The sequence below is a fragment of the Lepus europaeus genome (assembly GCF_033115175.1).
Source record: "Lepus europaeus isolate LE1 chromosome 21 unlocalized genomic scaffold, mLepTim1.pri SUPER_21_unloc_3, whole genome shotgun sequence".
In the NCBI taxonomy this organism is placed as follows: Eukaryota; Metazoa; Chordata; class Mammalia; order Lagomorpha; family Leporidae; genus Lepus; species Lepus europaeus.
The window spans coordinates 166,730-187,094 of NW_026909008.1; the positions used below are offsets into that span (position 1 = coordinate 166,730).

The 20,365-nt window shown below is 54.0% G+C and overlaps 2 protein-coding genes across 7 annotated transcripts in view; one reads left to right on the forward strand and one right to left on the reverse strand.

Moving 5' to 3' along the window:
* LOC133754329 (katanin-interacting protein-like) overlaps positions 1 to 3,556 on the reverse strand; it is a 38,535-nt gene extending 34,979 nt beyond the window's left edge. For 3 of the 4 annotated variants that reach the window (XR_009865199.1, XR_009865203.1, XR_009865200.1), the window contains exon 1: positions 3,399 to 3,556. The gene's annotated coding sequence lies outside the window, so the exon portion shown is untranslated. The remainder of the gene's footprint in view (positions 1 to 3,398) is intronic. The other variant, XR_009865198.1, reaches the window with a different exon arrangement.
* An 88-nt stretch (positions 3,557 to 3,644) lies between these two features.
* Positions 3,645 to 20,365, forward strand: part of LOC133754335 (general transcription factor 3C polypeptide 1-like) — a 71,068-nt gene continuing 54,347 nt past the window's right edge. For all 3 annotated transcript variants that reach the window (XM_062184792.1, XM_062184793.1, XM_062184794.1), the window contains exons 1-6: positions 3,645 to 3,926; positions 8,716 to 8,925; positions 10,837 to 11,013; positions 11,262 to 11,405; positions 13,455 to 13,551; positions 17,735 to 17,858. In XM_062184792.1, coding sequence (XP_062040776.1) covers positions 3,706 to 3,926; positions 8,716 to 8,925; positions 10,837 to 11,013; positions 11,262 to 11,405; positions 13,455 to 13,551; positions 17,735 to 17,858 — 973 coding nt within the window. In that variant the 5' untranslated portion in view covers positions 3,645 to 3,705. The remainder of the gene's footprint in view (positions 3,927 to 8,715; positions 8,926 to 10,836; positions 11,014 to 11,261; positions 11,406 to 13,454; positions 13,552 to 17,734; positions 17,859 to 20,365) is intronic.

Consider the following 20,365-nt stretch of genomic DNA (forward strand, 5'->3'; position numbering starts at 1 on the left):
GTGGCAGTTCTGGTGAAAGACTCGGATAAATTGACTCTAGGCCAACCTCTCACCATAGTGGCACCTCATGCTGTGGAGACAGTTATCCGCCAGCCACCAGATCGGTGGCTCTCAAATGCTCGGATAACTCATTACCAGACTATGTTATTAAACTCAGAGCGGGTCCGGTTTGGGACTGCCACCTCTTTAAACCCGGCCACCCTGCTCCCGGAACTGGGGCCCCAGGCCCAGGTAATCCATAACTGTCACCAAATCCTGGCTGAGGCCCACGGCACCCGAAAAGACCTAACCGACCAGCCTCTGCCGGATGCCGAAATGACCTGGTTCACGGATGGGAGCAGCTTTCTACAGAACGGTGAGCGGAGGGCTGGGGCAGCGGTGGTGGATGGAAAAACTGTTATCTGGTCAAGTGCCTTAAAGCCTGGAACTTCTGCTCAAAAAGCCGAGCTCATAGCCTTAACTCAAGCTTTAAAACTGGCACAAGACAAAAAGGTCAACATTTACACAGACAGTCGGTATGCTTTCGCCACTGCCCATGTACATGGGGAGATATACCGGCTAAGGGGCCTCTTAACCTCAGCAGGCAAGGACATTAAAAATAAGCAGGAAATCCTAGATCTTCTACAGGCCTTGTTCCTGCCCAAAATGTTGAGTATAATTCATTGCCCCGGGCACCAACGAGGAGACGACCCCGTAGCAAGGGGAAACAGGATGGCAGACGAGGCCGCTAGGGCGGCAGCCCTGAGCCAACAGGTGCTCCCGTTAAAGACAATTGAGCCCACCCAAGTATCGAGGGAACCACCTTTCCTCTATTCGGACCAAGACTTAGATACGATCCAGCGGCTCGGTGCAGAGTATGATGAACAAATAAGGGTTTGGAGGCTCGGAGAGAAAATAGTCCTGCCACACCAATTGGCTAAAGAAATAATTACCAGCCTCCATCAATGGACTCATTTGGGACACAAAAAGCTAAAAGCAGCCTTACAGGAAGATAGGCAGTCTTATTACATCCCCGGACTTGACTCTTTAGTCCAGCAGGTGACTGAATCCTGTGTTCCGTGTGCCAAGGTAAATGCCAGACACCTCAAGCTCCCGGAGGGAGCTAGGGTAAGAGGAGACCGACCAGGAATCAACTGGGAGGTCGATTTCACTGAGATAAGGCCGGGCAGTTATGGGAATAAGTATCTTCTAGTTTTTGTAGACACCTTCTCCGGATGGACTGAGGCATTCCCCACAAAACGGGAAACCGCCCAGGTGGTCGTCAAGAAGATCATAGAGGAGATCTTCCCCCGGTTCGGCTTGCCTAAGGTAATCGGGTCCGACAATGGCCCAGCGTTTGTCTCCCAGGTAAGTCAGTTGGTGGCCAAAGCATTAGGCATAAATTGGAAATTGCACTGTGCCTATAGACCCCAAAGTTCAGGACAGGTAGAAAGAATGAACAGAATAATTAAAGAGACCTTGACCAAATTAGCGTTGGAGACTGGTGTTAAAGACTGGGTCCAACTCCTCCCTATGGTGTTGTTCCGGGTCCGAAACACGCCCTCTCATTGCGGGCTGACACCATACGAAATCCTTTATGGAGGGCCCCCACCAGTAGCAGGCTTGCTTGACCTTGCCAGTGACTCCGTTGCCGATGCCCCTAAGTTACAGGCCCGGTTGAGAGCGCTCCAGATCATCCAGAACCAGGTCTGGAAACCTCTTGCAGCAGCCTACCAACCCAAGACGACAACCATCCCACATCCTTTCCAAATCGGTGATGCTGTGTATGTCCGAAGGCACCAATCTAAGACTCTAGAGCCCCAGTGGAAAGGCCCCTTCACTGTGCTGTTGACAACTCCCACCGCTCTCAAGGTCGACGGAATCGCTGCTTGGGTCCACGCCTCACACGTGAAGCCAGCACCACCTCCCCAGGGCCCCGAGGATCCGGATAGACCAGCCAAATGGAAGCTCCAGCGCACTCAGAACCCACTCAAGCTAAGATTTTCAAAAACTGTTTAATATTTATGATGTTCCTGGCCTTTCCCCATTGTTTTTCCAATCCCCATGCTCCACAATTGTTAACGTGGAACCCAACCCAGTCCAGCAAGAACAGAGTTCCCTCCCTCCAGTGAGGCAGGCTCTCCCCAGGCCGGTCCAATAGATTTTAGGATTAAAATCTTTGCAAAAAGAAAAGGAGGGAATGAAGGACCCTTATGGGGGAGAGGGACAAGAAACTAGGCCTGGGCAGATATCAGGGGCTTCTTAAGAGGTTAGATGTTCCCCAGAGTCCAGCGGGCAGGACGTTCTCTGGGAAGGAAAAGTCAATCCCCTTCAGAGAACCTCTAGGCATGCCCAGAGCAGAGTTGCCACTCCCCTTCGGAGAGTCTCAGCACTCTCCTCAGCACTCTCCTCAGCTGGTTCCCTCAGCACTCTCCTCAGCACTCTCCTCAGCACTCTCCTCAGCTGGTTCCCTCAGCACTCTCCTCAGCACTCTCCTCAGCACTCTCCTCAGCACTCTCCTCAGCTGGTTCCCTCAGCACTCTCCTCAGCACTCTCCTCAGCTGGTTCCCTCAGCACTCTCCTCAGCACTCTCCGGTATGCTAATTGTCCCTCCGAACCAGCCAATCCCGTGCCACCTCTGCATTCCATATGCTAATTCGTTGCCTATATAACCTGTGTGAAACTGCCGCTCAGGGCTCCTCACTGCCTGAGGTGGGGGCCCGTTTGCGCAAACGTTCAATAAAAACCTCGTGCTTTTTGCATCAACTGGTCTGGATCTTTGGGCGTCCTCCCGAGCAAGTGGGCATCTCTGCAACTGAGAGGTCAAACACCACATCTCAGACTCCGTGATCCAGCTCCAGAGTCAGAGTGCCCGGGTTCCCCGCTCACTCTGCCGCTTGCTGGCTGTCCAACTTTCGGGAGTTACTGAACTTCCGGGAGCCTCCGTTTTCCTCGCTGTAAAATGGGATAACCTTGACCTCACACGGCTGCTAGGAAGCTTAGAGAGGTGCTCGTGGGCTGTTGCTAACACTAGACTGCACACTCCCGTGCTAAGTCCCTTCCCAGGAGCGACGACTGAGCTACCCACAGTCACACTTACCTCTACCCAAACTCCCAGATCCCACAGCTCCAACCTCCCGGGACACGCAAGGTCCTCCTCGGCCCTCTGCTTCTCCTTTCCCGGAGACCCTGGCCAGTCCTGGGTTCCCACACGACCACAGGTTCGGTACCGCTGACCACTCCCCCAGCCGCTTCTCCCCAACCCGGACCACTAACTCTCCCTTTCCCTCAGATCGGAGACCGCCTTGAGTCAGGAATTGGCGGTCCAGGAGTCTACGGCCTAGGCCCTTGTCTGAAGAAGACTCAGGAATGTTGAAGAGTAACTGCCCGCCCTCCCGGAGGGGCCCTTAGACACTCACCGTCCATCCTTAAAGGCGGCGGTTACGGCGGTTACGGCGGTTACGGGTGCTCGAACCGGAAGCTGCCCCTACACTGTTTGCAGTTCCCCTGGTTACTGCAGGGCTCCCGACCAATGGCGGTGGAGCGCCGCTTGCTGAGCCCGCCTCCAAAGCGAGTGACGTCACGGAGGCGCGCTAGAACGCCTCCTCAGATCCCGGGGTGCGACCCGCCTCCGGCGGCCACAGATCCTTGTGCGCAGGCGCGCTGGGAAAGGCCGCCTGGCGCCGCGGTGCGCAGGCGCCGCGGGGGCTGCTAAGTGAAGCGGCAATGGACGCCTTGGAGTCGTTGTTGGACGAGGTGGCCCTGGAGGGGCTCGATGGCCTATGTCTGCTCGCGCTGTGGAGCCGCCTGGAAACGCGCGTGCCGCCTTTCCCTTTGCCGTTGGAGCCCTACACGCAGGAGTTTCTGTGGCGGGCCCTTGCCACGCACCCAGGAATCAGCTTCTATGAGGAGCCTCGGGAGCGACCAGACCTCCAGCTCCAGGATCGGTGAGCGGCCTGGGCCTGCGGGCGGGCGCAGGGCCCGGGTCCTGATGGGGTTGGGGAGGGGGCAGGGAATGGAGCGAACCGGGGCGGGAGAAACCCAGACCCGGAGTGTGGTGGGCAGCACCTGATGTGGGGACCAGGTGGGGCCCAGGAGCTGGGGATCATCTGATGGTAACCCTGTTATATCCGGGCGGGCTGCATTCAGAGAGTATTTCCATGAAATTGGACGTAGGACGGGAGCAGGAAGGCAGTTCCTGTGGAACGCTCAGGGTTGGACCAGGGCAAGTGCGCACAGCAGCCAGTTTAGGAATCGCGCTGATAACCCGAGCACGGACCAGGTACGACTGTGCAGTTCCGTTTTAGGAGCTTGGGGAGGTCGGTCCACACCGTGACCCCCTGGAAGTAGGTGCTGTCGTCTGTCCCACTTTACAGGGGTGTAAACTGAGGCGTGCACAGGGGACAAGCAAGGAGCATTGATTTGAACTCTGTATGTCTCCGGAGTCTTTTTTCTTTCTTTTCATTGATTTGAAAGACAAGAGACAGAAACAGCGGGCTGCCATCTGCTTGCTCACTCCCCAAATGCCCGCAACAGCTGGGCCTGCTGGGCTAGCCAAAGCCTAGAGCCTGGAACTCCATCTGGATCTCCCACGTGGGTGGCAGGGCCTCAAGTACTTGAGCCATCGGCTGCCTCCCAGGGTGTGCATTGGCAGGAAGCTGGACTGGAAGCTGAGGCAAGCAGGAGCCCTGGGGACTTCCATGTGGAATGCAGGCCTGGTGGTGTCTTTATCCCTGAACCAAGTGCCGGCCCCCAGAGTCTGTGCTCTTCTGCCATATTGTGAGGGTGGGGGCAGTCCCCAGAGGTGATACCCAAGACAAGGCTTGGAAGTTGGATTTAGGCAGCCGGTTGGCAAAGAGAACGGTGGACAGAGAGCGGGAATGTGAAAGGCCGAAGGAAGAGAACTAAGTTTGGCTGGAGTGTAGGGTAGAAGGACAGAACAAGGAATAAGGGTTGGCACACAGATGCATGTTAGGAGTTGGTACTGTTCTAAGATTCTTTGTTTTTTTAAGATTTATTTATTCATTTGAAAGAGTTACACAGAGAGAGAGAGAGGTCTTCCATCCGCTGGTTCACTCCCCAGTTGGCGGCAATGGCCAGAGCTGTGCCAATCCGAACCAGGAACATTTTTTTTCCAGGTCTCCCACATCGGTGCAGGGGCCCAAGGACTTGGGCCATCTCCTACTGCTTTCCCAGAGAGCAGAGAGCTGGATTGGAAGTGGAGCAGCCAGGACTCAAACTGGTGCCCATATGGGATGCTGATGCTGCAGGCAAGAGGCTTAACTCCCTGCACCATGGCATCGGCCCTTAGAAGCTTAATTTGTTTTAAAGATTTATTTATTTATTTGAAAGTCAGAGTTAGAGAGAGGAGGAGAGGCAGAGAGAGAAAGGGAGGTCTTTCATCTGGTTCGCTCCCCAATTGGCCGCAATAGCACTTCATGCAGTGGCTTTACCTGCTATGCCACACTGCTAGCCCCGATTCTTTTTTTTTTTTTTTTTTTTTAAGATATATTTATTGGAATTTTGCCTCTCTTGGGGCTCCCCTCCAGGCCACTCTGGCTGGAGGTTTCTGTCTTAAATAAATTTTGCTTTTCTTTAAAAACATTTTTATTTATTTGAAAGGCAGAGTTATAGAGAGATAAGGAGAGACAGAGAGAGGTCTTCCATCCACTGGTTCACTCCCCACAAATGGCCACAATAACCAAGACTGAGCCAGGCCAAAGCCAGGAGCCAGGAGCTTCTTCCAGGTCTTCCATGTAGGTGCAGGGCCCCAAGGGCTTGGACCCTCCTCTGTTGCTTTCCCAGGTGCATTAGCAGGGAGCTGGATGGAAAGTGGGGCAGACAAGACTCCAGTTGGTACCCATATGGGATGCTGGTTTGCAGACCCAGGCTTAACCCACTGTGCCACAGGGCTCACCCCCTAAGATTCTTTTATTTATTTATTTTTTTAAGATGTATTTATTTATTTGAAAGGCAGAATTACATAGAGAGACAGAGAGGTGTTCCATTTGCTGGTTCACACTCCAAGTGGCTACAACGGCCAGGACTGGGCCAGGCCAAAGCCAGGAGCTTCATCTGGTGGGTGCGGGGGGCCTAAGCACTTGGTCATCTTCCATTGTTTTCCCAGGTGCATTAGTGGGGAGCTGGATTGGAAGTAGAGCTGGCATCTACCAGTGTCACAGACAGCACCTTAACCCACTGCACCACAATACCAGTCCCTGTTCTAAGTTTCTTACATATAGTAAGTTGTTTCATTTTTACAACAACCTTAAGAGGTGGGTAATGTTACCCCTGTTTTCCTGAAAAGAACATCAAGGCACAAAATGACTTGTTCAAGGTCATCAACTAGCAAGAGCAGAACCCACAGGGCCAGCGCTGTGGTGTAGTAGGTTAAGTATCCACCTGCAGTGCCTGTATCCCACATGGCATCGGTTCAAGTCCTGGCTGCTCCACTTCCGATCCAACTCTCTGCTATGGCCTAGGAAAGCAGCAGAAGATGGCCCAAGTGTTTGAGCCCCTGCACCCACATGGAAGACCCAGAAGAACTGGTGCCTGGCTACGCATTGGCCCAGCTCTGGCTGTTGTGGCCATTTCAGGAGTGAACCAGAGGATGGAAGACCTCTCTCTCTATCTCTCCCTCTCTCTGGCTGTAATTCTGCCTCTTAAATAAATAAATAAGGAAGAACAGAACCCAGAATTTGAATGCAGAAATTCTAGGTCCAGAATCCACTCTGCCTTGCACTGGAGAAGCTAATCAACCATCCTTTATTCCCATTTCTAGAGTTTCTCCCTTATCAAAAGGACAGTGGGAAGCCACCCAAGGGAGGGTCAGACATGGACAAAGAGTGAAGCTGAGAGCCTCTTTGCAGTCTGGTCATAGCAGTGAGGCAGGGGCCAGCTTGCCATCGTAGGTGTGGAACAGAGGCTAAGGAAAAAGGATCGAGACAGCCACAACGGCGGAGTCCAGAGGATTGGTGGCTGATCAGCTGTGAGGAGAGACAGGATTCTAGGAGGATGTTGGGCCCCTGAGTGAACCCGATACCCTCCCCTGAGGCAGGGAACACAGCTGAGCAGCCTTGAGGTGTGCATCTGGTGGGGGCACACAGCTGGGGGTTGGGATGAGGCTCCTTCAGGTTGTCCAAGTGCAAGCTCTGTTTAGTGAACATCTGGCCTCACGGGAGCTAAAGCAGGTCAGAGGGAGGGACCGAGCCAGACGTCGGTGAGTCATCCCCTGTCCTTGGTGATGAAAGCCGTTGGCTGAGATGATCCCTAGGAGAGAGCGGGGCCAGTGCTCCTGGGCTTGCGTTAGGTCTGTGTCCCAGTGAACCCAGGCTAGGTTAGAAGTGCATCCAGGCCACTTACCCGGCCTGGCACCGTGGCTTAGCCAAGCCACCCTGACCGTGCTCAGGACACTTCACCTTACAACTGGGCAGAATCATGAGCACAAGCCCGGTGTGCAGTAAGGCGTTTATGGAATGCTGTACTGCAGTGACAAGCAGGGTGGTTGTGTGCGGGTTGACTTTTGCACGAGGTCAAAAGTGAAAGCAGCACGTGGTGGGGATTGTGTTCTGGTCGGCGGCCTTCAGCGGAGCTCTGAGGTGCGTGGACATTGCAGACAGAGTGGAGGATGAGGAGCTTCAACAGAAGACAGAAAGGCGTTGCTGCACAGGGGCCGGGCAGTCCGGCCAGAGTGGTTACCTGGGAGCTGGGGAGAAGTCGGGATTTGAGAACGCAGAGGGGGGCCGGCGCTGTGGTGTAGCAGGGCATCATGTATGGACACCGGTTCGTGTCCACCTGCTGGTGCGGCTGTGAGGTCAGCAGGGGGTGGCCCAAGTGCTTAGACCCCTGCTCCCACATGGGAGACCTAGAGGAAGCTCCTGGCTCCTGGTCTCGGCCTAGCCCAGTCCCGGCTGTTGGCAGCTGTTTGGGGAATGGACCAGCGGATGGAAGACCTCTCTCTCTGTCTCCCTCTCTCTAACTCTACCTTTCAAATAAATAAAAGTAAACAATAACAACAACAAAAATAGAAGAACACAAAGGTCCCAGAGGGGGCAAGAAAAGGCTTGAAAAGTGGATGTGGACCAAGCCTCAGCTAGACTGGTGCAGGGTGTGAATGAGATTTCAAAGGAAAGCTCACTCTACGGGGCTGACTGGCTAGGAGAGGAAGCACGTGTCAGAGATGCTGAGGCCAAGGGACAGTGTCGCACCAGGGAGGTACTTGATTGGAGGGGGGAGGGGCACTCACAACCTTGGATTTGATAGACAACTGGAGACATTGCACAGACAGGACTGAGGGTTCAGAGGTGAGAATGGTTCACATGAGCGTGATGGTTAACACCATGGAAGCAGATAAGGGTACCCAAGAGATGGACAGATGATGTCTTAGGGGAGGAATGCCCTGAATCGCTCAGTCCCAATGTGGTGGCCTGGAGTCCCGCGACCACGTTTGGAGGGAAACCAAAGGGGGCCGTGACTGGGGCCAGTAAGGCAGTTTGGGTCCCAGCACCCAACTTCTGGGGCCAGCTTGGGAGACCCTGGGAAGGTCCGCATTCTCTCTTCTCTGTTGTTAAAAGGCAGGACCCTGCTTGTCAAGGCTGTTTGCGTCTTGCAGGTAGGGACACTGCAAAGTCTCAGCTCTTTCTCTCTGATCTCGGCTAGAGCCTGTCAGAGGCACTCACTGCGCAGGCGTCATTGCCGAAGCTCAGCTGGGTTTGCCGCCTGTGCTTTTCCCCTTAGGTACGAGGAGATTGACTTGGAAACTGGCATTTTGGAGTCCAGGAGGGACCCGGTCCCTCTGGAGGATGTCTACCCCATTCACATGATCTTAGAGAACAAGGATGGCATCCAGGGCTCGTGTCGGTACTTTAAGGAGAGGAAGAACATCACCAGCGACATCAGGACCAAGTCTCTGCAGCCACGTTGTACGATGGTGGAAGCCTTTGACAGGTAACTGGTTCACCCCCGTCAGGAACCCCTCACGTCAGGGGTGTGGTCAGAGCACTCGGCTCGGGTCTTTGGCCCCAGCGTCTCTTGGAGGTTGCCAACCCTGCTCTAAGCCAGCTCTCAGCCCGCTTCACCCCACTGCAGCTGGGCTGATTGAGGTCAGGGCTCCTATCTGTCCCTCTGTTTGTGTGCATGGTTGTGGCAGGCAGCTGACATTTGGAAGTTGCCTTTTTGTTCTCTTGTCCTAGCTGGGCCCTGGGCCGCAGAGCCATCCCTGTGCAAGTCCTCAGGAGGTCAGCCTCTTGAAGGTAGAGACCGGCTGTGTTTATCGTAGCGTTCTGGCACTTGGCGCAATGCTTGGGCAGTATCTGATGTCACAGTCAGCAAACCAGAACCAGCAGGAGTCACTGAGCCAGATAATTGCCAATGATGTCCAGAGTCATTGGAATTACAATGGTGTGGGCTAGGAAAGCCATCTGGGGAAGAAAACAAAGAGCAGCAAAGCCACTCCACTGCATTCAAACTTTCTCCCAAGTGACCTCTTAGAATTTAACTTAGTGAGGGTTTTGAGAAAAAGGATCCTGAGTTTGTCACCCTGAGCGTCATGTGGACTCTGTTTACTATGTGTTAGCATCCACTTGGAAGACAGGCCATACGGTCCTCGCTGACTTACACAGACAACTCATTATAGGCCCAAACAGTGTATTGACACAGCTTCTTCCTTTTTCTTTTTGTCTGCGTGGTGGTGGAATCAGGGGGAAGGAAAGCCATCAGGCTAGACAGGTCTGGGCGGTGTGGCCAGGCTAGGGCCGGGAAGAAGGGAGAGGCGAGGGCTTGGCAGCCCATGAGCTGTGGCATGTGGACCCGTGGTGACTCCTTCACCCAGGAAAGGGAGGCCTCTGGTCCAGTAACATGATACCACGTGGTGAGCGAGGGGCATGCTCTCCACAGCACCTCCTGTGCAGCTCCCTGCTGCAGGGCCAGGGCTGGGCTCCTAGAGTGTGCATGGGGAGGGTCGCTCTGCCCCAGGCATGAGCCTAACTCAGGCCAGCCTCTGCTGGAGGTAGAGCTTCAGCTATCAGTGGGAGCGGTGGACAGCTTGGACTGTGGGCCCCTGCATGGGAATGAGGCGTCTTGCAGCACCTTGCTTGCAAACTTTTTACTTCTTTCTGGACATTATCTTTGACCCATCAGATCTGTTGTCCAGCAGAGAGAAGTCACTGACAGCACAGTTGGGTGTTGCTGACTCTGAAGGTCTATCAGTCCAGTGCACTTGGCATGGTCATTCACTTAAGTACACTTGCTGAGCACCCACCCTGTGCCCAGCTCATTCTAGGCACTCAGGATATCCTTATGAACAAGTTGGGGGTGTGCCTGTGTTTGAATTAAGGAGGATGGACGAGAATGTTGCGCCCCCCCCCCCCCCCCCGGCTGTTTGTGAGTGCTAGGTGCTGTGAAGAGCCTGGGAATGGTTGAGTGGGACTGGAGCTCTGGCTGACGTTTTCTGGAAGGCCTGGGTGATGGGAAGGAATCAGCCATCTGAGGATCGGGGACAGGGCAGCAGCTAGGCAGACGGAAGAGCCAGGACAGTGACCCTGACACTTCTTACTGGCACAAGAAGGCCCCTGTGGGTGAAGATGAAGTGAGCGAGGCAGGGGGGGCCTTCCAGGCCGGGGCGAGGGTGTGGATTTGGTCTGAGTGCCTTGGCGAGCCCTGCAGGGCATCAGCCAGGAAGTAACAGGTCAGCCCTGTTCATTCAGCACACTGTGGGGTTCTAGGACGGCAGACCCACTTCGGAACATGATGGCCTTCTGGGAACCCAGAAAACGATAGTTCTAAATCTGCTTTTTCAGATTTCCATTTTCATAAAATCGCTTCGACCTGTTTCTTCACGTGGGTGTTTCTGACTTGCAGGTGGGGGAAGAAGCTGATCATCGTTGCCTCCCAGGCCATGCGTTACCGGGCCCTGATAGGCCAGGAGGGGGATCCTGACCTGAAGCTCCCCGACTTCTCCTACTGCATCCTGGAGCGACTGGGCCGGTCCAGGTGGCAGGGGGAGCTGCAGCGAGACCTGCACAGCAGTGCCTTCAAGTAAGGGGGAGGATTTGCATGTGGGGCTCACTGACCACCACAACCTGCCTCCCAAATGCAGGGGCTGCTGCCTTGTCTTCCCTGGGGATTTTTAAAAATCTCTGACTGTTCTCTTGGGTTGGCTGGGTCAGTGTGTGTCGGTGCGTACGTCTGGGGGAGAGACTCCCTACACTGTGGTGCTAAAACTACCAGCAAACCAAAACGACGTGACCCACACCCTCCTCCCCTTCCCCCTCCTCCTCCTCCAGGGTCGATGCTGGGAAGCTTCACTATCACAGGAAAATCCTGAACAAAAACGGGCTCATCACAATGCAGTCCCACGTGATCCGGCTGCCCACTGGAGCCCAGCAGCACTCGATCCTCCTCCTCCTCAACCGCTTTCACGTGGACAGGTATGCTAGAAGGGAACAAAGCCTTCGGCGACTTGTACTGCAGCCACGAGCATGATGCTTTCAAAAATCATTAGAGGCCAAATGAGAATATGACTGTGGCTTTCCAAAGAAGACATTTAGTTGTCTGTTTCTGTTGAAAATAAGTCCTGCTCACTTAGAAAGCCTGGAAATTAGAAAAGGACAAAAAAAAAAAAAAAAATGCCTGCTACTCTGTAGCTCAACAATGGGAACTTTTATCATTTTGGTGAGAACTTTTTTAGTTCTCATTAAAGGTGAGAACCAAAGGTGTAAAAAAAAAAAAACATCAAACTTGAGTTGCTGTGGTGGCAGAGTTGTGGTTGGATTATGTCCATTTCAGATTGGAGGTTTTTGCAACACAACCGTGATAATCCACCCACTGGGATAAGAAGGCAAGGTTCTGCCAAGTGCTTACAGTGCAGGATACTCTAGCTGGGTATCATAGCGTGGGCTGTGCTATTGCACAGGCTGTTGTAATAGGCACACTCCTTTTTGAGGACCAGGATGTCTCTGAGAGTAAGTTACCTCTCACCCGTTAATCCTTGCTGTTGGGGAGACTAATTTCCTGGCACAGCGATGGGAGAAAGAAAGCTTCCACCACCCCGCAGAGGTCTCACTCTAATTCTGGCAGCCCCATGCCCTCCTGAGTGAGAAGAACAGAAGCCAAGTGCAGGGAGTGAAGGACAAGTGGGTGCCTTTGAGTGGCCCACGCCTGGCCACCAGTGCCTGGAGTGGAGGTGGGCAGACGGACAGGGTGGTTGAGGAAGTCCCTGCCCTTGACCCTGGTGGCCAGGGCCAGCCTCCAAAAGGAAGGGGAGTGAACAGTCAGGATTAAGTGTCCCTTTCAAGTTGACAGTGCCTACTGCCTTGCCCAGGGCTTGGCCCAGACAGTGCATGATACTCATGTGCAGCCTGTCCTGACTCCAAACCTCCAGGAACAAAAGCCGCCCCTGTGCTCCGGTCACGTGTCTGGTAGTCCTGACTCGCCTTCAAGCACACCCACCATCAAAATGTCCCAGACTCCTAGTTTATCTTTCAGTCTCTGTTTTGGAAACCTGCATTGAAGAGAATTCTGTTTGGTGAATTGGTTTCTAGTTTCTAATTAGTCACACCATCCATTAGTTACATGATGCTGTTACTGCACTTGAAGTTGGTGGGCGGCCTGTAATCTACAAAGAACGTAGGGTGAGAATCCTGGGGAAGGGGAGGAAGCTCCGGATGAAGTCAGGCACTGTACTCCAGTTACTGCCTTTCCCTTGGGCAAAGGTGCTGACCACTATGGACTGTGGTTTCTTCTGTGTAAGATGGCCATGACTCAGTGCTCCTACGCATGGTAGTTCATGTGCTGTACATATCTGCCCCTTCATTCATTCTTTCACCGATTGAGAAGTGGGTGCAATGTTGAGGTCTCATCCGTGTGCTCTGCCTTCCCCTTGGATGTGAGTCAGGCCAAGCTGCCCTCATGTGGCTGACCTGTGTCCCTGCTCCGGGCTCCCCAGGGCACACGCAGCCAGGAGCCCTGAGCTCTTCAGTTGAGTCTTTTGGTGACCATGAGCTTGGAAGTATTTATTGTAACATCCGCTTCATTATAGAAATGAGCTGACAGGTGGAATCGGGCACGCTGTGAAGTCAGATGGAAAGCAGCTCCAGATTGAGCGAAGTGTCAGGAGGGCGTGAAGTAAGCACTGGGTTTAGGGAAGGAAGACTCAGGCTAGCGTCTTGGACCTGAAGTTTGGAAAAAGCTGATTCACTTCTCGATGTAATTATCTCCATCTTTCTTTGCCGGGTGATTTATAAGGAAATGTTGTAAGAAAAGCTTCCTAGACTTCAAAGTGTTATAAAAATGTCAGGGCTCAGGGCTCACATTGTGGTGCATAGAGCATGTTGAGCCACCACTTGGAACACTGGCGTTCCATATGGGTGCTGGTTCTTGTCCCAGCTGCTCCACTTCCAACCTGGATGATGGTTGAGACCTTGAGCCTGGGCCAGACGGTGAGTTTGAAGAAGTCAACTGTGTGGTGTCTCTCGCAGGAGGAGCAAATACGACATCCTCATGGAGAAGCTGTCGGTGATGCTGAGCGCACGGAGTAACCGCATCGAGACACTGGGCAGGCTGAGGGAGGAACTGGTGAGCTGGGGGGGGGGGCGTGGGGGGGGGGCCCGGGGTGCCAGGCTGACCCTGACCTGTGCCCAGCCTGGCGAGCTGCCTCAGCCTAGACAAGGAATTGCAGCCCCGAGCCCTGCGGTGCACCCCAAAGGATCGGGCTGTCTTCCCTTTTGGAGGGTGAGAAAAGGCTCCATGCCAGGGCCCGATTTCCCTGCCCTCCCAGCCGTTGCTCTTGGCCCAGCTGTCAAGGTTCACACGGAGAGTGGTAAATCCTCAGGTTTATACTTCCTCCCGTGATTGTCCCCAGCGGGCTTAGGCTGCGATGACGGAGCAGAAGAGGAGAGGACAGGGCGCAGAGCACCTCGGCCCTGCCTCATCTCTGGTCCAGGAGCAGTGACTGAGTCACAGAGTGAGCACGAGAGGAAGAGCAGAAGGGAGGGGGGGTGCTGCTCCCTGCAGGAGTGCACGTCAGGAACAGGAGGGCGCCAAGACAGCCCTGGAGGTTGGAGCACAGAGCGTCGCATGTGAGGTGAAGGTTCGTGGGGACCTGCTCTGTGGTCACATATCACAGCCACAAGGACTGTCGTTGCCACTGGTCCTCCTGTGCCACACTGGTGCAGCTCTGGTCTCCGATTTCCTCGTTCGGAAATCAGAACTCGCTGCAGGGTCACTGCACGCCCAAGTCTCTTCAAAGCCAAGGTTATAAACCAGAGGCTTGTGGGTCACACCTGGCTTGTGAAAAATCAATTTGACTTAGCTTTTTCTTTTTTTTGAAAATGGAGATTTCATATACACACCTAGGTGTGTATTTGGGGAAAAAAAACCTCCATTTTCCTTTCTCCAGCTTCCCTTGAAAAATCTGCAGCTCTGAGCCTGCAGCCTGTCCTGACAACAGTGAGCTGGAGCTAGGTGTGCACTGGGCAGCCCCCGCCCCCAGCCCCCTCCTTTGTGTGACCCTCAGACCCCGAGGCCGAGCATCAGCGCCATCTGTGATCACGTGCACCGTGCTTTCTAGCTGACTAACAAAAGTAGGAAATAAAAGGCCGCTTGAGAAGGCCTCTCTCAGGAGACCCTAGCAGAGGTGAAGGAAGTCCCGACCCCCCACACTGGCCCTGGCTGACTTCGGAGATTGGAGACTTCTGCCCTGGAGTTGCTGGGGCAGGGAGCTGGGGCTGCTGTGCCCTGGGGTCAGCACTGTGGGCTGCATGAGAGACAAGAGTTGACTGCTGCAGGCCATTCTTTCACTTATCCATTCAACAAACACCGTAGCAGGTGTCTCCTTTGAGTCAGAACCGTGCTCCACCCTAAGAGGGCAACAGCGAACCAGGGTGACGGGTCTGTGTCACAGAGCTGTTCTAATGGAGGGGCAGGCGAAGAATGCCTCCGAGCTCAGTGACAGAGGCCGGGGACAGCTTCACAGGGCAAGTGACACTCCAGGGGGGCCCTTGCCCAGGCGGACAGGTGCATTGGCATTTCAGCCGAGGAGAGCAGCTCACGCAGAGGCCCGGAATTGGGGAGCCCATGGGACGTTTGTAGAGGTCACTGGGGGTGGCTGATGCTGGGGTGCTGGGGGGATGGCTGGAAAAGAAAGGGGACCTATGATGCTGGTCCTTGGGCCAAAGCACTGCTGAGTGTTTGGGGAAGATGGACAGGCCAAGGGAGGGCCATTGAAATGGGTGGGGGTGGCAGCCGTGGCCAGGGAGGCCTGAATTGTTTTGAGAAGCATTTTAGGGGTGAAACGAACCGGTGAGTGGCTGAGCCAGGATGTCGAGGCGCAGGAAGCAGAAGGACCTGAAGATGAAGTCCATGTAGCTTCCATGGTCAGAGCGGGTGCTGCTGGCCAAGGTGCCTGGCCGTGTTGGGGCCTGGTGGATGTTTGTCAGATGGATGCGTGAATGAAGCACACAGCAGTTGGGAGAGAAGGAGGCACAGGACAGATTTGATTTTTTTTTTTAAAGATGTATTTATTTATTTGAAAGGCAGCATTACAGAGAGGCAGAGAAAGAGAGAGAGGTCTTCCACCTGCTGGTTCAATCCCCAAAAGGCCGCAAGGGGCGGATCTAGGCTGATTCATTCCAAGCCAGGAGCCAGGAACTTCTTCCGGGTCTCCCACATGGGTGCAGGGTCCCAAGGACTTGGGCCATCTTCAATGGCTTTCTTCAGCCACAGCAGAGAGCTGGATCAGAAGTGGAGCAACTGGGACTCGAATCGGCGCCCATATGGGATGCCAGCACTGCAGGCAGAGGCTTTACCCGCTACGCCACAGCACTGGCCTGACAATTTTGATTTTAAGATTTATTGAGTGTGCAGATCTTCTGGGACATTCTGCTGGCCATGGCTGTCAGCAGCAGGAGTCAGAGAAGGCTGAGAGGGGTTTGGTGAAGAGTCAGTCTGGGATGAGGCTGGGGCCATGAACTTGGGTGCTATCTCTTGAAGAGTGAGGAGGCTCCTGCTGCTGCTCCCTCTCTTTGCTGGGCAGATGGTACGAGTCCTTGATGACAGCCCCTGGAAGGCAGGATTACATCATCCTTGCTCACTTAGGGTGGTCCAGGCCTCGTGCCATATGTTGAGGGCTGGGGGATTGATGGATAAGTTTCCATAGGGTCTTTCTGTGATGCTGGGGGCCCGGCTAGATTAACGATGGACGCCATTTACAAGCCACTGGGTCTGAATGGGCCCCGTGGGAGTCATCTGTGGTTTTGGGTGCCCATATGTTCTGCTGAGCGTCCACCTGTGTGGAGGAAGCCACCCCGGGCGTCTGTCTGCTCACTGCCTCTCTCTTGGAGGGTAAGAGGAAGCCTAGGAGAGGCACAGAGCAGCCCTCAGTCCTGCGTGCCTCCTCCGGTCCAGTCTACCTTAGAGCAGTGGCACCTTGCCTTTCTCTTCCAGGTGCTACACAATCCAATAGCAGCAGTGGTCAGGAGGGTGGGACACAGGAGCCAGATGGGCCCAGTGTAGGACAACGCTGTGATAGCGGTCGCCTTAGGAAATGCCCTTTCCTCTCAATGACAGCTACAGAAAAGCAGCCCAGAAATGGGAATAAACAGCAGCTGACCTTCGGTTTCACCATCCGCGGTTCTGATAGGGAGCATGAAGGCCGCGGCCCTGGGGACGGCATGTCCTGCTGAACGGAAGCAGCCGGTCCTCGGCTCGCGCCAACTCCGGGGGCAGTGGGGGCTCGGGCAGCTGCACTGCTGGCACTGCTTGCCAGATCTTACATCTTAAGGGAAACCAGAATCTGGTTTCTGGTTTTTTGTCCCCCTGATATGAAATCTTCCACCCTGATGTTGGGAAGTGAATTACTTTTTTCAGAAACACGTAGCCGTGGGCATTTGGCAGAGCAAATGAGACGCTAGTTAGGATGTCTGCATCCCATATTGGCGTGCCCGGGTTCAAGTCCCAGTGCTGCTATTAATTCCTGCTTCCTAAGCTGGGGATGGCTCCAGTACCTGGGGCTCTACCGCCCACATGGGAGATCTGGATGGGGTTCCTGGCTCCTGGCTTTGGCCTGGCCCCGCCGCCATCTGTTGCAGGCATTTGGGGAGTGAATCAGTGGACAGGAGCACCGTCCTCTGTCCCTGTCTTTGACTTGCTTCCTCTTTGTCTCTGCCTTTCGAATCAATACATAAACACGTAGAGGGAAAGGCGTGCCTTTGACGGCCCTTGCGGTGAGACAGTGAATGTGATCATTGTGGTCCTCTCCTCCTGGGCAGAAGTAGGAGCAGTACCCTGGATGTACCCTCATCGTTTGTTGTAACGTCATAGCTGAACGACTTTCTTAAAAACATCCCAAAAGGCATTTTAAGATATATTTTCTCCTATTTGTTCCCCTACCTGTAGGAGATGTATGATTAATATTCTTACATGGTTAAAAAGATCCACACACTGTGCAAGGGCCCATGTGGAAAGTCTGCTTCCATCTCTGTGGCCACCTGCCTCATTCCCACCCTGTGGTCCCCTTGGGGATCTCGTTAGGCAGACACCTGTCCACGTCTTGGCCTCAGAAGGTGGTGTTTGGAAACCAGGGCTCTGGGCCTCGTTTTATTCCTTGAGAGCATTCCTTGGCTGTGTTTGCTGGGCAGTGCCTCCAGCGTTTCTCCACTCGAGAGCCCAGTAGCTCAGGTCCTGCACTGGCTCACGTCCGCAGCTCCCCAGTGGTTTCGGATTCCTCGCTTGCGCCTGACAGTCGCTTTTGTCTTGGCAGGGGCTGTGTGAAAGGACGTTTAAGCGCCTGTACCAATACATGCTGAATGCCGGACTCGCCAAGGTCGTGTCTCTTCCCTTGCAAGAGATTCACCCTGAATGTGGGCCCTGTAAGACCAAGAAAGGTAAAGATCCAAGGCTCGGCTCGGGTCCCGGGTGGGCTGGGCTGGGCTGGCCTATGGCTCCTGTCCGTCTTCCCAGCCCAGCCTTTCTCTCCGGGTACCCTCTGCCCTGCAGTAGGATGATTCACTTATTTATGCAACTCTTTACCCCTCCGTGCCTGGCTCAAGTCCTTCCCTGTAAGAAGCGTGTGGGGAATGTTTGCCGAATGGAAGCGGGGCAGGCTTGTACCCCCCAACATGCCAAGTTCGTGGTGTCCTTTGCTCCTTTTTTTTGGGGGGGGGACTTAAAAACATGCTATTTTATTTTTACATATTTGAAAGGCAGAGACAAAAATCTCTTCATCTGCTGGTCCACTTTCCAAATGCCTGCAACAGCCAGGGCTGGGCCAGGTGGAAGCTAGTAACCATGAAATCAATGCAGTCTCCCACGTGGGTGCAGGAATCCAAGTATTTGGCTTATCACCACCGCCTCCCAGGGTGTGCATTAGCAGAATCTGACGCCAAAGGTCGGATCCACTCTTTGCTATTTAGGTCAAGTCTCCAGAGGTCATTGAAAGCAGCATTGCAGCTACTCTGGGTGCAGCCTCCACTAAGCCTCTCTGTTCTTCAGCCAGCCTTCTCCAAGAACCTCTCTTTGTGCCACGTGGCCTTGTCGCCTGGCCCTGTAAGGTCGGTGCTGTTGTCACTTTTTCACATGTCAGAAAATTCAAGTGAAAATGCCGAGTAACTTAGGAGAGGTCAAGCGCTCTGTATGGCAGAGATAGGATCTGAAGCTTCTAAAGCAACGAGATGAAAGACGGGACGCCCTAAAACCTCCTGGGGTCCCTTCTTGATCACTGTCAGTCTGGATGAGCCAGAACCATTTTAAAAGCTGGGAGTCAGAGCTTTCAGTAAAAGAGGAGGAATAAATGCATTCATTTGCCCTCTACCCAGACACCCCGGTCATGAAGAGAAGGGACTGGCAAGAGAAGATGGGACAGGAAGTGGCGGGGGGAGGGCTGGTGACAGGATTTTGGCATCAGACACAGGTGGACTGATGGTGACTGACTGAGCAGCTGGGGGAGCTGGGCGCCTGTGAAGGGTGGCAGTATGGATGGATGGCTCAGAACCGGAAATAAATGGAACAGCTGCAGGTTGCAGGCACCTTGGAAGGCGCAAGGGTGGATGGGCCTGGCGGGGAGAAGACTGGTTGGCAATCTGTGGGAGAAGACGTCCCCCTGGCCCCCCTTCCCTATAGTGCTCAGCCTTTCCCACAAAGACAGAAGTCTGGCAGTATCCCAAGGCAGACATAGGACCAGGCCGGGGCCACTGCGGTGCAGAGAATGGGGACAGTGACAGTCTCTGTTGGTGAGAGTTCCCTCAGTCTCCTTTCCCAGTGGCGCTGCCTCTTGGTCTCTCCTGTCGTTTGATGGTGACATCCTCTGGTAGCTTCCTAAGAGGGAACGTGGATTCCTGGGACACTGACAGGCAGACTGCAGCCCCCTAGGCCAAGGCTGGAGGCTGGCTGTTCTGAGAGAAGAGTCCTCCCAATACTGAAATCTGGGGGTCTCCCAGCAAAACAGCCACCTGTGCTGGCTCAGCCCACACTGGTGCCCACTCGATGACAGCCTGTCTCCTCCTGCTCCCCCCACTCCACAACACAGGACCTCGGCAGTGTTTTAGTTTATGTATATATGTATATAGTTTTACTTATTTGAGAGGCAGAAAGAGAAAGAAATAGAGAAAGGTATCTCCCAGCCACTAGTTCACTCCCTAAATGCCCCAACCACTGGGGCCAGGAGGCAGGAATGCAGTCCAGGTCCCCAGTGTGGGTGGGAGGAGCTCAGTTAACTGAGCTATCCCGCTGCCTCCCAGGGTCTGCATTAGCAGCAAACTGGAGTCAGAGTCGGATGTTGAACTCCACTGTGAGGGGCAGTCCCAGGAAGCCAGGCTCAGCGAGCGGTGGAACAGGTACTCTACTGTGGGATATGGGCATCTTCTTTTTTTATTTTAAAGTTTTATTTTTATTTATTTGGAAAAGTTACAGAGAGAGGTAGAGAAAGAGAGAGAGGTCTTCCATCTGCTGGTTTACTACCCAGATGGCCACAACGGCCAGAGCTGCACCGATCTGAAGCCAGGAGCTTCTTCCAGGTCTCCCATGCAGGTGCAGGGGCCCAAGGACTTGGGCCGTCTTCTACTGCTTTCCCAGGCCATAGCAGAGAGCTGGATCGGAAGAGGAGCAGCCGGGACTAGAACTGGTGCCCATATGGGATGCTGACACTTCAGACCAGGGCTTTAACCCACTGCGCCACAGCACAGGCCCCATGGGCATCTTAACCACCTGACAAAATGCCCACCCCTAGGCAGCATCTTAATGCTTCACCAAATATTTGAGGAAAACTAACATTAAAAGAGTGGCGGGAGCCTGTGTTGGGGCATAGCAGGTTAAGCTACTGCCTGCCATGCCGGTATTCCATATGGGTGCTGGTTCCAGTCCGGGCTGTTCTACGTCTAATCCAACTCACTGCTAA